Source organism: Heptranchias perlo, chromosome 24 (genome assembly GCF_035084215.1).
Source record: "Heptranchias perlo isolate sHepPer1 chromosome 24, sHepPer1.hap1, whole genome shotgun sequence".
NCBI classification, from domain to species: Eukaryota; Metazoa; Chordata; class Chondrichthyes; order Hexanchiformes; family Hexanchidae; genus Heptranchias; species Heptranchias perlo.
In genome coordinates, this window is record NC_090348.1 from 33,144,946 (window position 1) to 33,161,168 (window position 16,223).

A 16,223-nucleotide genomic window follows, 5' to 3' on the forward strand; every position below is an offset into this window, starting at 1 on the left:
ACAGCAGGACAGCTGGAAGGAAAGTCATTTCTTCTCATATTAATGTATTATATAAAGATTAATAAAATATACAAATTCCATGTGCTCAAGTACGTGTGGGTTACAATGTTGCGTCAGGCATAAAGAAAGAAATGGTTGCTTTTATATAGTACCTTCGCACACCATTGAAATGTCTCAAAGCAGTTCACAAATTGAATTACTCTTTGGAGTGCAGTAACTGTTGGTATGTAGACATACATTCTGTGCCAGCAATAAACCATGAACATAATAACCAGTTAGTCTTTTTTTTGGTGGCATTGGTTCAGGACAGAATGTTGCCCAGAACACTGACAAAACTCCATGCTGTTCTTCAAGCTTTGGTTATAAGTTTGTAACTTGTAATACTGAGGGAATGAATGCCAAGAAAAACTATCAAACTGATGTTATGGAGCTTATGTGCAATGAGTTTTGTCTGAGTGAATGCTCCTGCAAAAGGATACTTGTTATCTGCTGTGTACTGTAAAATAAATTCAGCTGTTCATTGTAAAAATAGAGGAACTTAAAACTTAGCATTAAACGTTTGTTTTGATCGTTTAAAATAGTCACGCATGATTTTTTTTTAAAGTGCCATGGGATCATTAGCATCACTGATTAGGCAGGCAGAACCTCAGTTTAATGTCTTATCTGAAGGATGGCACCTCTGGCAACGCAGCACTCCTTCTGTATTACACTGAAATGCAGCCTGGACTATGAGCTCAGGTCCTGGGATGTGGTTTGAACCCACAACCTTCTAACCCAGAGGTTTGAGTGCTATCAGCTGAGCCAAACTCACATTTAAACCACTGACACCATACACCCTGGTCCATGGAGCATTTCATTGGTAAAATCAATTTCCTCACAAGCCTTGAGAGTTTTAAAATGATTGGCAAAATGTGATAATCCCATACTAATAACTACAATTAACGCTTTAAAAAGAATCCCAGTCAAATGTCTTTTCATGTTCCTTGATGCAGAGTTAATTTGAAGCGACAAGATGATTACAATAAACCACATGTGTGTCTGACAGTTCTAAGTAAAAGAAATGATAAAGGGGAACTGGAAATAAAAGGGTGGCATCTGATCAATGAATGGGATCTCTAGAAAGGAAATGAGACTTAGATAATAAGGTGATGACGATGAGAGAGATAAGACAAAGACAAAGAGAGAGAAATGGGGCCACTATAATTAAAGCTTAATTTTAAAAGAATAGATCTGAATCTACACATTTTAAAAGAAATTACTGAAAGTAAGGAGGTTAGTTCTAGTATCATGTTGTATTTTTATAGTTTAATAATCGTTTAAATACAATTTTGCATACTTTTTAAATCTGTATAAATGTAGTACAACATGAGCAACAAACTGCCATATGTTGGGACTAGAACAAGGTTTTTTGACTATTATTAAGTGGTTAGTGTCAGTCAGCAATAGCCCTTACAGACTGTTAACTTGCTGTTCCTTTTGAAAATTAGTGGGGATCTTTCATTTGTTTTCTGCTTTCATAGATGCCTCATACCCAGGTGACAACGTGGCATAGCATATCGATACATTGGATTCATGACCACAATTTCTGGAGTAAGAAGTGATAGTCTCATCTCTGTTGTTGTTGCGAAGTACTGATCTGACATGAGGCATTGCCCCAAAATCAGAGCTGGAGCCATATTGAACAGTTCCTTCTCAAGCACGCACCCCCCACCCCACCCTCCCCCCACTCCACTCCACCCAGTGGTTGGTTCCAGTGTAACATTGGCAAAGACCTGGGAGCAGCTCTCCTGTCCATTATGTCTGTTGGTGCTTGCTATAATGGCCTGGGGTAGGCCCCAAATTTCTTTTAATGAAAAATGGGGGGACATATGGTTTTGACACCTGCAATTTCTGAGAATGCAGTTTTGCTGGTGGCTCATTAATTACCAAGAAAACAGACATGACACACATCTCTGGAGAACGCTTCTGTGAAACACATTGTGTGTTCCTGACTTCACCAAGGTTCAGGGACTCCACGGAAAAAAATAATACTCCATGTAAAATGTGCAGCCCGAATGATAGGCGACCAAAATTCTTACTCGTCATTGTCCCCTTTACCTGCTGTATATAGTGTGACAGTATGAGTAGCTCTGGGGAAGAGAACAGGTGCAGGTCCACTTTACCTTTCACTCCTAATGCCACATGTATACACATGGTGGGGAGAACAGTAAATGCTTCATAAACAAATGATGTTCAACAGAAATGAAACCAACGGGGAGCTCAAATATAAAGATTAAAGCAGACATATGCTGTTAAATTTTATGGTAGTTTGGTAAAAAAAATAATGGGAGCATTTCTTCTGGTGCCAAGTCTAATTAACCATGCCTCTAATCCTTTGAAGGTTTCTGCTTCCAGGCATCTAAGAAATTCTTTGTCAGACCCACGTGTGACACCCCACAGGTAAGTGGGTAATAGGTGGTGCTATCAGAAGCCTAGAGGCTAAAGCTTCCATCTCAATGATGGATGGAATGTTTCATACAGATAAGCTGGAAAACTAACAGACTACAGCCAACAGTGAAACCTATATAATGCTGTTGTGGTCTCTCACAGCTACAGGCAAAGTTCTAAATGATGCAGACAGTAAACGTACTATCTATACTTTAAATCCATGGTGCCTGCTGCCCCTGCGGTCACTGTTAAAGGTGCATAATCCTCAGGAATTTCAATCAGGGAGAACAGAAATATTTTCATATAAACTCATACCAGCATCCATTTTAGCATGGTTTAAAATGCTGTTATTGTGGGAGAAAAACACAAGGAACTGTATCAAACTTATTTTTGACGTTCTTTTAATTCCTTGAGTTAGCCTTGCACTTATATGGTGGAATGTCTGCAGATGCTCTGCCTTTAAATTTTAAAAGGTGCACACTGCTGAGTTTTGTTTCATTGTCTGTGAATAGCTTTGTAAAAAAGGTCCAAAAATAGGTTCTTCACTGTTCTGCTCACTGCATTTCATCACTGGAGGATGTGTCACTACATCCATGGGCATGCGGTATCATAGTATCTGAGTCCTTTTAGGACTTGCTAAAAAGCATTCCTTGATTCCTTAATTGCAGTATGTTTATTTACTTATTTTGTACAGATACACTAGGGCCACCTCAGCCCAATAACTCGATTCTTAAGAGCCATATACAAAAAGTGTATTTACAAAAGGGTGTTTATTCATTTGAGGAAGTATTTTACTTGGGTTATTTTATAGTAAAGGAGCTAGTGATATCAGAGATCCTGGTACATATTATTAAAAAGTTGGGACAGTCTGCCATTCTGTGATTGAACATTTGAAAGGATCCTTCTCATAACAACTACCATTTAGATTTGCTTTCCATATTCTAAAAGAGTGAGACAATTAACCAACCCATTAACTGTGAGTTCCAAAAGCCTGACTGAAGCAAATGCAGCACATTTATTCTGCCCGTTTAATGTTGATGTGAAGTGTTTTTTTCTTGTGATGCCGTTTCACATTTTACCAAGCAGTGTGAGATCAGCTCCTGGAGATAGTCTCACCATTAATTCAGCTTTGTACAAACTGCAGCGTGACTGCAACTGGCAGGAAGCAAAGTTTAAACAGTTCCGAGGTGGTCTAATGAGCTTTTTACACTTTATTTTTAAACTATTTGAGGTTAATAAAAAGCTGGCGTGAACTTGGCAATGTGCACCTTTAAAATTTAAAGGCACAGCATCAGCAGACATTCCACTGTATAAGTCCAGGACTAACTTGAGGATTTAAAAGGACATGAAAAATAAGTTTGATGCTTTGCTAAGATAACAGCATTTTAAAACATGCTAAAATGTATGCTGGTATGAGTTTACATGAAAATATTTCTGTTCCCCCGAATGAAATTTCTAAGAGCTATGGACCTTTAACAGTGATTGCAGGAAACCTGTACAAACAGGGAATGTATGCAACCAATATAAACTCGCCACGTACATTTCCCATTGTACTGGCTGTCTCATTGGCTCTTAATATTCACCTTTAATTAGCAGTGCCAGTGAATTCTGTTTTCCTGACTAGAGAGCTTGCAGATTCAGCAGTATAACTTCAGTCTGCCGGACCCCCATTGGTCTAAGTAGGTGCTTGTGTGAAACCAGTAGCTGTATAATTACGGCCTTGCAGATTTTCTGGTGGTTGTGAAATCATTTGGTTTGCGGTGTGGCCAATACTAAAGGGAGTTTGTTGCATGCTTCGCTTGCTCGTCATTCTAAGAATGCTAGACGGAGAGAGGATCTGTTTGCACAATAAAGGACAAAAAGTGCAAACATAAACATACCAGCGAGGAGGCATTGTTTGAATGTTTCCTCCAGTGAAAGGTTCACTATCTGCGACGGCAGTCTGCTTTTCTGCCGGACTGTGGGGGTCAGTCCTAACACATTGGTAATACAGAGGATAAAGTCATAGTCTATCACTATGGAACAGTAGCAAATAGGCCGCTGCATTACGCATTTTCTCAACGTGAAACTGTACAAATTTTCTCAAAGCCGTCAGGACACCTGAGCTTCCAACTCTACTGAATAGCTTTTAATTGATGCAGCCATTATAGATATAACTTATTGACATGATTGTTAAATTGAAGCATCAGGTGATTTTTTTCCACCCCTTCGCTCACTTAGTGTGGTGTGGTACTAAGTCCCACAGCCAGATGGTCCCAGGTTTATTCCCTAGTCTGTATTGCGTTATCTAGGATGCCTGTAAGGGTGCTCCAACTAGACTCAGCTCCCCTGGACTAGGGAGGGAATAAAATTGAGCTAGATTCCCATCTCTGATCACTATTCAGTGACTCCTGATGCAAAGTGCATTTGTGTGGATGTCAGATGAGGATAAGTCAGCACCTTGAGGAGAGAAGGGAAGGTAAAGGGGAGAAAATTTGGGAGAAAACGTGCGGGGAAAAAGTTTAAAAAAAAAATTAGTCCCTTATTTCATGATGTGGAGATGCTGGTGATGGACTGGGGTGGACAAATGTAAGGAATCTTACAACACCAGGTTATAGTCCAACAATTTTATTTTAAAATCACAAGCTTTTAGCTTGTGATTTTAAAATAAAATTGTTGGACTATAACCTGGTGTTGTAAGATTCCTTACATTTGTCCCTTATTTCAGATTGCTGTACAGTCTACTCTTCTTAATTCAAAGTTGCTTAATTCAAATTTTATTAGCACTAAATTTCCATTTTGCTGTGTTATTTGTGTTGCGTAATTTAAATGATTGCCTAGTTCCAATTTTTAGCACAATTAATGACTGAATTATTAGGAGTAGGGTGTATTGAGATATAGATTTTAAAGAGAAAATTATGTGTTTATAGAAGAAACATTAGTGATACAACACACTGGTAGCAAAGGATCAGGGGAGTGGTCACATTTTAACTTCTGATAAACAAGATAAAGTCAGTCGGTTTCAGGAATGAAGGAGAATATGACCTAATGCCTGGTGTCATTATTAGGAAAATGTAATTAAATCTCTGCTCTAATAACTAAAATTGTTATAGTTGAATACCTACATGTTACAGAAGTTTTGAAACCATCACTGGGGTTAAAATACTTAGATGGGAGTGGCATGTAGTAAGCATAACTAATTATATAACGATGGGAAAAGAAACATTGAACTCACTGAAGTATAGCGAATACAGGAGAACAAATGAACTGTGGCAAACTTATTATAATAGTTATGCATTTAGAATCCAATGACAAATAAATGTTTAATGTAAAAATGAGAGGAAGTTCAATTAACATTAATGAGGTAAAACTGTCAAAATTACATTTTAAAAGTAAGTTATAAAATAACGCAAAGGGAATCATATAAAACATTTGCAATATTCTACATGTTATAATGAGGCACCTTAGCTTCTTATTGTTAACAAGTTACATGTGACTAGAAAGTTGGCTAATATTTTCTCTACAATTTATCATGTGCACACTTGCACTAGTCACCATGTCCACTATTTGATGGCATTAATTGCTCCTCCTCAGTCTTTTCTCACTCTTATTAACTTTCCCTTTGCTATTTTTGGATTTTTCAATCCATGTTCAGGTTCATACTATTCACTATCCACTGCCAGAGCAACTCACAATTTCCAAAGCAAAACAAAAAGTCAGCATTTTTTTCCCAAAGGCAAATCTTTCATATCTTGTACATTTGTATATTGATATCTCAATCTGATATATATGGCATGTAACATTCGGAATAGATAGGTATTAATATAAGTTCATGTTGTATCCTCTATATTTAACATTTGCCAAGGTCACCCCCACAAGTTCAAGCATGGGGGAGAAACCATTTGAGAATAGAAAGTGGCTGTCTTGGGGTGAGATAGAATGGAACCAAGATAGCACAATAGAATGAAAATGTACCACGAAGGAGAGGCAGTGAAGAAGAATTGGATGGTTGAAAGTGTCGAAAGCAGTTAAACAACACAAGGAGGGACAGAAACCATGATCACAGACAAACAAAGTATCACTGGTGACTTTCAATAGGGCAGTTTTAATGTAATGGGCAAGTCAGAAACTGGATTTGAGGGATTGAAACAGGGAGTGATGGGAGACATGGGCGTGAAGTTGGGTAATGACAACATAGTCAAGGACTGTGATAAGAAAAGGCAGGTTCAAGTTAGGGTATTAGTTGGAAAGAAAAGTTTGGTCATGGGTAGATTTTTTTTTTAGGAAAGAGGCAATGAGGCAGTCTTGAAAGAGGTAAGGACAGTACCTGTGTATAGGGAGAGCTCAATAATGTCGATGACGTGACAAAACTTGGTCGTAAGGAATTAGGTCAAAAAATGTCAAGAAAACGGCTGGTAAGCAACATTGAGGGTATTATGTCAAGGTTAGAGCTGGAAATAGGGTGGTAATACAAAGGAGGAATGAGGGGCAGGGGACAGAGCAGAGAAGTCAGAGGATGCCATCTGGTTGGTCTTGATTTTGGAGACAAAGGAGTCCACCATCACGGAAGCCAGTCTTCGGCCAATTCGATTCACTCCACGTGATATCAAGAAACGGCTGAGTGCACTGGATACAGCAAAGGCTATGGGCCCCGACAACATCCCAGCTGTAGTGCTGAAGACGTGTGCTCCAGAACTAGCTGCGCCTCTAGCCAAGCTGTTCCAGTACAGCTACAACACTGGCATTCACCCGACAATGTGGAAAATTGCCCAGGTATGTCCTGTCCACAAAAAGCAGGACAAATCCAATCCAGCCAATTACCGCCCCATCAGTCTACTCTCAATCATCAGCAAAGTGATGGAAGGTGTCGTCGACAGTGCTATCAAGCGGCACTTACTCACCAATAACCTGCTCACCGATGCTCAGTTTGGGTTCCGCCAGGACCACTCGGCTCCAGACCTCATTACAGCCTTGGTCCAAACATGGACAAAAGAGCTGAATTCCAGAGGTGAGGTGAGAGTGACTGCCCTTGACATCAAGGCAGCATTTGACCGAGTGTGGCACCAAGGAGCCCTAGTAAAATTGAAGTCAATGGGAATCAGGGGGAAAACTCTCCAGTGGCTGGAGTCATACCTGGCACAAAGGAAGATGGTAGTGGTTGTTGGAGGCCAGTCATCTCAGCCCCAGGGCATTGCTGCAGGAGTTCCTCAGGGCAGTGTCCTTGGCCCAACCATCTTCAGCTGCTTCATCAATGACCTTCCCTCCATCATAAGGTCAGAAATGGGGATGTTCGCTGATGACTGCACAGTGTTCAGTTCCATTCGCAACCCCTCAGATAATGAAGCAGTCCGAGCCTGCATGCAGCAAGACCTGGACAACATCCAGGCTTGGGCTCATAAGTGGCAAGTAACATTCGTGCCAGATAAGTGTCAGGCAATGACCATCTCCAACAAGAGAGAGTCTAACCACCTCCCCTTGACATTCAACGGCATTACCATCACCGAATCCCCCACCATCAACATCCTGGGGGTCACCATTGACCAGAAACTTAACTGGACCAGCCATATAAATACTGTGGCTACGAGAGCAGGTCAGAGGCTGGGTATTCTGCGGCGAGTGACTCACCTCCTGACTCCCCAAAGCCTTTCCACTATCTACAAGGCACAAGTCAGGAGTGTGATGGAATACTCTCCACTTGCCTGGATGAGTGCAGCTCCAACAACACTGAAGAAGCTCGACACCATCCAAGATAAAGCAGCCCGCTTGATTGGCACCCTATCCACCACCCTAAACATTCACTCCCTTCACCACCGGCGCACTGTGGCTGCAGTGTGCACCATCCACAGGATGCACTGCAGCAACTCGCCAAGGCTTCTTCGACAGCACCTCCCAAACCCGCGACCTCTACCACCTAGAAGGACAAGGGCAGCAGGCGCATGGGAACAACACCACCTGCACGTTCCCCTCCAAGTCACACACCATCCCGACTTGGAAATATATCGCCGTTCCTTCATTGTCGCTGAGTCAAAATCCTGGAACTCCCTTCCTAACAGCATTGTGGGAGAACCGTCACCACACGGACTGCAGCGGTTCAAGAAGGCGGCTCACCACCACCTTCTCGAGGGCAATTAGGGATGGGCAATAAATGCCGGCCTTGCCAGCGACGCCCACATCCCGTGAACGAATAAAAAAAAAAATAAGTTCCTCATATTTGGTGTCAGAAGGGAGGTCCCAGCCGGCAGCATCCTGCTGTCAAATTTTAATCCCGCCTGCCCGCCGGCCAGTTGCCGCTTCCTGTCCATTTCAGGCAGGCAGCTGACCAGAAGCAGGCAGATGAAGTCTGGCAGTTAAAAGCTCTCAAGCATGTTGCCAACATTAGGGGCTTTGGCACTTGCCTTGCCCGCACGATTCCCCCTGTAGATTAAAATTGAGGCTCTTGTTTTGTGTTATTATAAAGTTATGTTGTCAAGCCAACTGATCACTCAATAACTAAGTTATTCAGACACTGTCATAAATTTGTTCATTTTTCTAATCAGAGTGGAAATCTTTTATTAAGAAATCTTGTTTAACTAGACAAAGTGTCAGTGCATCAGGAACCGTTTCAGGCTATTTGACTGCAAAAAGAATTTGTTTTATTCTACAGTTTATTCTAGAGCTTTCACTGTGATCTGATTTCAGCCAATAATTTAAGACAGATGGGACTAAGAGAACTGTGCATATGTTAACCACAATCAGCAGTAGCTAAGAAAAAACTAACTTCAAACAAATACAACTTCAAATGATAACAGCTTATTATTTCATCCAAATGGGGTAAACTGGCAGCAGCTGAGGCTGGTGGTAGGCACAACAGTCACATTGCTCAGTCTGTGGTATCTGAATATCGAACATCCACTGCTTTAGCAGCAGACAATAACGGCACATTATGGAAATCAAATCCAGAATAAGTCAGCACCAAGCAAAGAAATAAACACTAGAATAAACCAGGAACGGCAATATTCTACAATTAGCCACAACTTTGATTCAGAGTGGAAGTTCACTGTAGAGACACACCGCAGACCCATCTGAATTTGTAAAGGAAAATATCTTTGTGACTATAACCACATGAAAGACAAAGCAGGATGTGGTACCTGGGGTTGTGATGAGAATCAGCTCATCTCTCCAGCAGGGTCCTGTGGAGGCCACAAAACTGCCTCCAGGAGCTAGCTGTCATGCTACCCCCGATAGCTAACCGGGTTAATTAGGACCAGGCTCAAGCAGAAAAGAATGGAGCAGATAAGCTGAGGTAAAATGAAGATCAAGATTATCTGATTCACTATTAATTGCACCAATTAACATTCCAAATGCAATACCTGGTCCCAGGGAGATGCCAGAGGGCATCATTATTGCAGTTGCACAGAATATTATGTGAGTTGCAGCAAGCAGCTTCACCATAGCTTTATGTTGTAGATACATTAAACTTTAGACATCGGAAGAAGGGGGTGGCGATGTTCAAGGGGAAGGTCAAGGTCGCGATCTGGCTTGGGGGGAGGAAACGGTGGTTTGAATGTGGAGCTGGGAGGAGCACTCCTGCACCTCACGGCTGCACATTCAGGCAAGTATTTTTTTTTAAAACTTACCTTTATGGTTGCGGCCTGCAGTGGTTGGGACCGTTGGTTAGGCCTCATGTAGATCTGTTTTTCTTGAATACAGCTGCTCCAGTGCCAGCTGTGTTCAGACCAACCCACTCTTGCACAGGGGATCTCACGGGCATTAGGCCCTTGATTTGCATATTGAAGGGGTCTAAAGCCAGTTTCAGGAATGGGCCCAGGACGACTATTTTTTTGCCTATACCAATATGGCGGGTGGCACACATCCGGCTCGTAATGAACATGCGCTTCCTGCCCGCAATATTGGAGGTTTAGAAGGCTGTTTAGTGCCCAAAAAACAGGTCAAAAGTCTAGGCCAAGATCTTCTAACCCAGAGGCAGCAGTGTTACCAATTGAGCCAAGCTGACATTTGTTCCCAGCCTAAGAAACAGACATTTAGGATGATGTCCAGATTATAACAAATTAGCAGGGTTTTACTTTGGGAAATTTGAATCACATAAAAGAATAAATGTAATCATCCAAATCTTTGTAACAAACTAAGACAGACCTGGTGGAGCAGAATTGTTTTCTGTTGAATGCTATTATGTATTGCGAAAGCTCCACACAGGATGAACCAATTTAAACTGTTATGCTAACTCGCCTTAAAGAAACAGACTGCTGCGATAGTTTTACCCTGCCTTGGGACTTCCAGAACCTGCTGAGCTTTCAACACTACTCCCTATTTTATAACCTTATCTAAAATCCTGATCTAACTCTGTAAAAGATAGACCTGTGATTCATTAAAGTAAGCTTTATCCCAGATCTGTAGATTGTACAGCAGGCCCGAAAACAGAGGTGAGCTACCTGCTTTAAGGCTAGAAGTGACAGCTTCACATTTCCTTGATACGCTTGTTTTTTCTGCAGGAATTCATCCAGCAGCTACTGAACAAACAAAGGTGCTGTTAAATGTTCCTCCGCTCATCAAGGCTCGGAATTTCCACTTGCTCTGCTATCTTCAATCAGAATGACATTGGAAAATAAATGGACACGAAGTCCATGATAAATGAGAATGACTAACAGCCAAGGACCTGAGGACAGCTTTATGAAAGCCAGAAATGTACAGCCAGGGCAGAGCAGGGTATTTTAACAGCTGTGACAGACATCTTCCATTAACGCAGACTGGATTTAAAGTTCAGACCTTTGCAAATCCTTACTCCTTTTACCATTACAAGTTATACAATGTCATTAGCCAGCCTTCAGTCAGTAGCCAGACCGGGACACAATGAGGGAAATGGAAGTGAATGTTAAAATAAAGGCACATTTTTATCTTTCTTTTCTCTTAAATACTGTTTATTCCGTGAACATGAACGCAGTTATCAACACATTTCCGCCACTTTGTTCATGTACTAATTGATTCAAACTATCTTCCTGTTATTTTAATACCACGTAGGCCAGAATGAAGATGATGAAGATGGATGAATATTCTGGGATTTTTTTTGATAACCTTTGGGGAATCAGAGATTAATTATGCAGAACTTTCCATCAGAAAATTAAATAGATGGCATCCCTGCTAGAGCAGATTGTACATGGTGAGTGGAAGATGCAGAGTTGTGGAATGTACAGTTCCTCATTCCTTGTCTTTATAGATCTGAAATAACAACGCTGGTAATTTCTGCAGTGATGGTGCTCAATATTAAACTCGTATGTCGAGAACAACTATCACAAGTTTGTCGTCTTGCAAAATGCTGCACTCTGATGGGGGTGCTAGAGACCTTGTTTTCCACTCAAGAAATCATTATTAGCTGGTGGAGTAATACCCAACTAGATTTAACCTGAAAATCACGATAGAGTATCTATTGCTGCTGCCCCATTGCAATTTGGGCAATTTAGATATGTCAATATAAAGACAAGCCAAATAACACAGTAATGGCAGACAGAGCTCTGATGAAGTGTCTTGACCCAATATGTTGCCCTGTCTTTTTTCTTTACAGATGTTCACAACTTGCTGTGCATTTCCAGCATTTTTTTTTGTTTTTATGTTAATGGCAAACAGATCCTCCCACCTGCAACCTCTTTCAAAGAAATTGATTTGCAAGTCAAAATTATTCTTTCCACATGAGAGAAAAATGATTGCTCAAAAGAATTTCTCTCCCGGGATGGCTGACAACCGAGTTTCTGGAAGAATTAAAGGTTAAAAACATTGGCTTTATGATTCATCGGCTGCTTTGGAACATTGTGATTAGGAGCAGACCAGCAGGGAGTTGCCCTACCCAGAATGCTTTGTACCTTGCCACCAACGCCACCAGATCCACCCGTTCCCATGGAGACCTTTTCTCGATGTCCCACTCTCAACACTGAACAAGAAAATTGTAAAGAAAAAAAATCATGCTGGATTGGGCAAAGAAGGAAATCAAAGGAGCTGATGGTTTGAACTTTGCCTTTTCTTTTTCTGCAGAGGCTGCATAACCCTTCCTCAATTTTAATGTAAGGAGTCTTACAACACCAGGTTATAGTCCAACAGATTTATTTAAAATCACAAGTTTCGGAGGCTTCCTCCTTCGTCAGGTGAAGAAGGAGGAAGCCTCCGAAAGCTTGTGATTTTAAATAAATCTGTTGGACTATAACCTGGATTTGTAAGACTCCTTACATTTGTCCACCCCAGTCCATCACCAGCATCTCCTCAATTTTAATGACAGTTACAGGTATAAGATCTATCATCACTAGTCTATTCTTAATGAGCAGCAGTTAATGCTATGTAATCTCAGTATTGTCTTCTGCCAGAGCTGAAAAGAGATGATCACGTTGCATTCTTTTCCGCTTTTAGTCATGTTGGGTTTGAATTGCATGTTTATATCAAGATAAAAGATGACAGTGCTGAGCAATACACTTACATAGCAATTACCCTAATTATACATTTAACAATGCATGGAAACGAATAAGGAAGGAAATGGCAGGTTCTAAGCAACTATGTAGATAAACGTGCTATAAAGAGTCTGCTATGGAATGACAGACTGAGAAACGCAGACATGTACTTTACACAATAACATGATAATTCAATACTAAAGACTCCTCAAGAAAAACACGTACCTGATCAGAGTATTATTCCCATTCAGGTACGGAATTTCAATTTATCTGCAGTAATCACTTCATTTACTCATTGTAGGGAATGCCTGATCCAATCGGCATACTTAAAGCAAGAAAGAGAGTCTGATTAGGTTAGGTGGCTCATTTGGAGAGAAAACACTGGCGCAGACTTGATGGGCCCAGTTTCCTGTATCTGTGCTGCAACATTTTATGATTGTAATTGTGTTACCTTGAACCAGGGATAAATGTCTCTGCTCTTCATTCCACCCTTCCTTTACTACACCAAATACCATGTCAAGTACACCTTAACAACCTATTGTAAAAGAATATCCTATAGGTCTTCGACCTGAAACATTAACTCTTGTTTCTTTCTCCACAGATGCTGCCTCACTTGCTGAGCTTTTCCAGCATTTTCTGTTTTTATTTCAGATTTCCAGCATCCGCAGTATTTTGCTTTTGAATATCCTAGCGGTATTTATTTTCATTTGGAATCAATTGCAGCATGTCTAGTTGAATAGCAGGTAGCAGAAGATTTAGAAATTCTGACCCAAGTCTAATCATTAATAAGCACAGCATTTCCTGGAAAAATAGGATTATAAACTTTCAATTATGAGTTCCTTAAGGCGAGTGTGTATTGTGAAGAACTGTTTTATATGCAAGCAGTTCTACATATGTCCGCTCCCTCTGCATCTGTCAGTTCGCAGTGCTCTGCAATTTGCCGAGTTTATTTTTCGAGATGGATTACAAACCTTCGAGATCTCTCCACTCCTCTAAATCCGGACTCTTGCACATCGCGCATCCCCGATTTTCATCACTCCACCATTGGCCGCCATGCCTTCAGCTGCCTAGGCCCTAAGCTCTGGAATTCCCTCCCTAAACCTCTCTACCTCTCTCCTCCTGTAAGATGCTCCTTAAAACCTACCTCTTTGACCAAGCTTTTGGTCACCTGTCCTAATATCTCTTCATATGGCTCGGTGTCAAATATTGCTTGATAATGCTCTGAAGTGCCGAGGGATGTTTTTACTAAATTAAAGATGCTATGTACATGCAAGTTGTTGTTGTGATTTCAGTGCAAGAGCGAACATAGAAATAACTGTGCATGGACAAGCTTGTGCAGTGCACTTATTTAAGAGTTGTGATTGTGACTTTCATTTTCTGCTTACAGACATATTGTCACTCAGACATGCTGCGTACCCAACAAAATGGCGGCATGAACCATCCAGCATCTGTGCCTCCAGCAACAGTGGGAAAATGATTGCACGAGATGGCCCTCTGCCACCAGAGACACTTGTGCTGCCTCACTTGTATTATCGTGCTGGTGCCAATGTCGGTGTTGCTGCCAGTGGCATTTTGCTGTAATATAAATGCAGCACAACAGGCAGAGAACTAATCTGCTTTCCTTGTTACATGATGTAATGGCAGTTAAATTAAATCCAGCACTACGCTGAATGACTCTTTGATAAACACATCAGTGAGGACCTTTCCATTGACTTCTCTTTGAATACACAACTATAAATAACCCTCAGGCCGTCTGAACTTTCAGAAACTTCCTGTGGTAAAGTTGCCCAATAAACACATCACCTTTAATACTGTGTGAATACCAGCAGTGAGCTCTTGCATTCAGTATCCAAAACAAACTAAAACATTCAGACAATACCGTTTCAAAGGTTCTTTTTTCTTCAAGACCTACATGTCAATAGTCCCTTTCCGATTGTTACCTTTGTGAGAAAGCTTGAGTCTGGGGAGATTCTGCTTCCATGTTTCCGTAAATGGAATAATGAATAGTAAAAGGAAGCCCCGTAGCAACAGGCAGGTTTGAAGCAGTTTGAGGTTTCGATTTCTGGGAGATTTCCTCATTGCCTGCGTCATTGCCTCCATCACCAACTATTAAGGTTCTTGTGCCAGTAGAATGTCTGTAACAAGAGAAAGGAAATTTATAAACTGTATAAAAGACAAACAAAAACACATCTCTATAAAAATTAATCCTAAGCCCTAAGTTTAGTGATGTCAAGGTTGTTGAAATTCATTGCTCCATTGATTTGAAAATGTCAAAACAAACAGAAATAAAATAACGGAGTTAAAGAAAGAACATATTCAAATCAGGCACCCCCAATGGCTCAATTGCTAAATGCACCATGTGGTCTAGTACTAACCATATAGATTAGAAAGTTCAACATTCAATCCCTGGTCTTTGCTGTTGGCTGGTCTCAGCTGAGGCACGGTTGAGGCTGTTGTGACTAGGCTTGACAGCCTGGTTTAGCAAATACTACCCATGTTTTTACTTTGTTGAGAGACCAACATGAAGGGCCATTGCCAATAATACAGAATGCCACAAAGACTAAAGAGTACTAAAGGTCCAGTGGTAGAGATTAGGCAATGCTAACCTGTAGATTATAGGAAGAAAGAAAAGAGTTCCATAGTTTTGAAGTTCTGGGAAAGAATGAGTTGGTGTAGGAGACTACAATGAGTCTTGATTTCAACACAGTGAAGATGTAGAGAGCGGTTGGATATGTAGAACAATGTATTTGTAGCTTGGAAGAAGAAAAAGAGGAACATTCAGAGGAGCACTAACCATAGAGGTATCGGTGAAATAAAGAGAGACCAAAACATTTGTGACAAAGAAGATGGGGTTGGAGGCTAAAGTTCAGAAAGGGATTGCCTTTTAGGCAAAAAGCTTTCTCTAATTTCCTGCCTGGGCATGTGAGAGCAGTATTCATAGAATGGTTATAGCACAGAAGGAGGCCACTGGGCCCATCAAGCCTGTGCCGGCTCTTTGTAAGAGCAATCCAGTTAGTCCCATTCCCCGGCTCTTTCCCCATAGCCCTGCAATTTTTTCTCTTCAAGTATTTATCCAATTCCCTTTTGAAAGTCACGATTGAATCTGCTACCACTACCCTTTCAGGCAGCGCATTCCAGATCATAACTACTTGCTGCGTAAAAAAGTTTTTCCTCATGTCGCCTTTAGTTGTTTTGCTGATCACCTTAAATCTGTGTGCTCTGGTTCTCTGGTTCTCTACCCTTCCACCAATGGGAACAGTTTCTCTTTATTTACTTTATGTAAACCCTTCATGGTTTTGAACACTTCAATCAAATCTCTTCAACCTTCCCTGCTCCAAGAAGAACAACCCCAGCTTTCCCAGTCTATCCATGTATCTGAAGTCCCTCATT

The 16,223-nt window shown here is 41.0% G+C and overlaps 1 protein-coding gene across 3 annotated transcripts in view; it reads right to left on the reverse strand.

Moving 5' to 3' along the window:
- Positions 1-16,223, reverse strand: part of sema3d (sema domain, immunoglobulin domain (Ig), short basic domain, secreted, (semaphorin) 3D) — a 265,383-nt gene that overhangs the window by 189,789 nt on the left and 59,371 nt on the right. For all 3 annotated transcript variants that reach the window (XM_068005026.1, XM_068005027.1, XM_068005025.1), the window contains exon 2: positions 14,774-14,968. In XM_068005026.1, coding sequence (XP_067861127.1) covers positions 14,774-14,933 — 160 coding nt within the window. In that variant the 5' untranslated portion in view covers positions 14,934-14,968. The remainder of the gene's footprint in view (positions 1-14,773; positions 14,969-16,223) is intronic.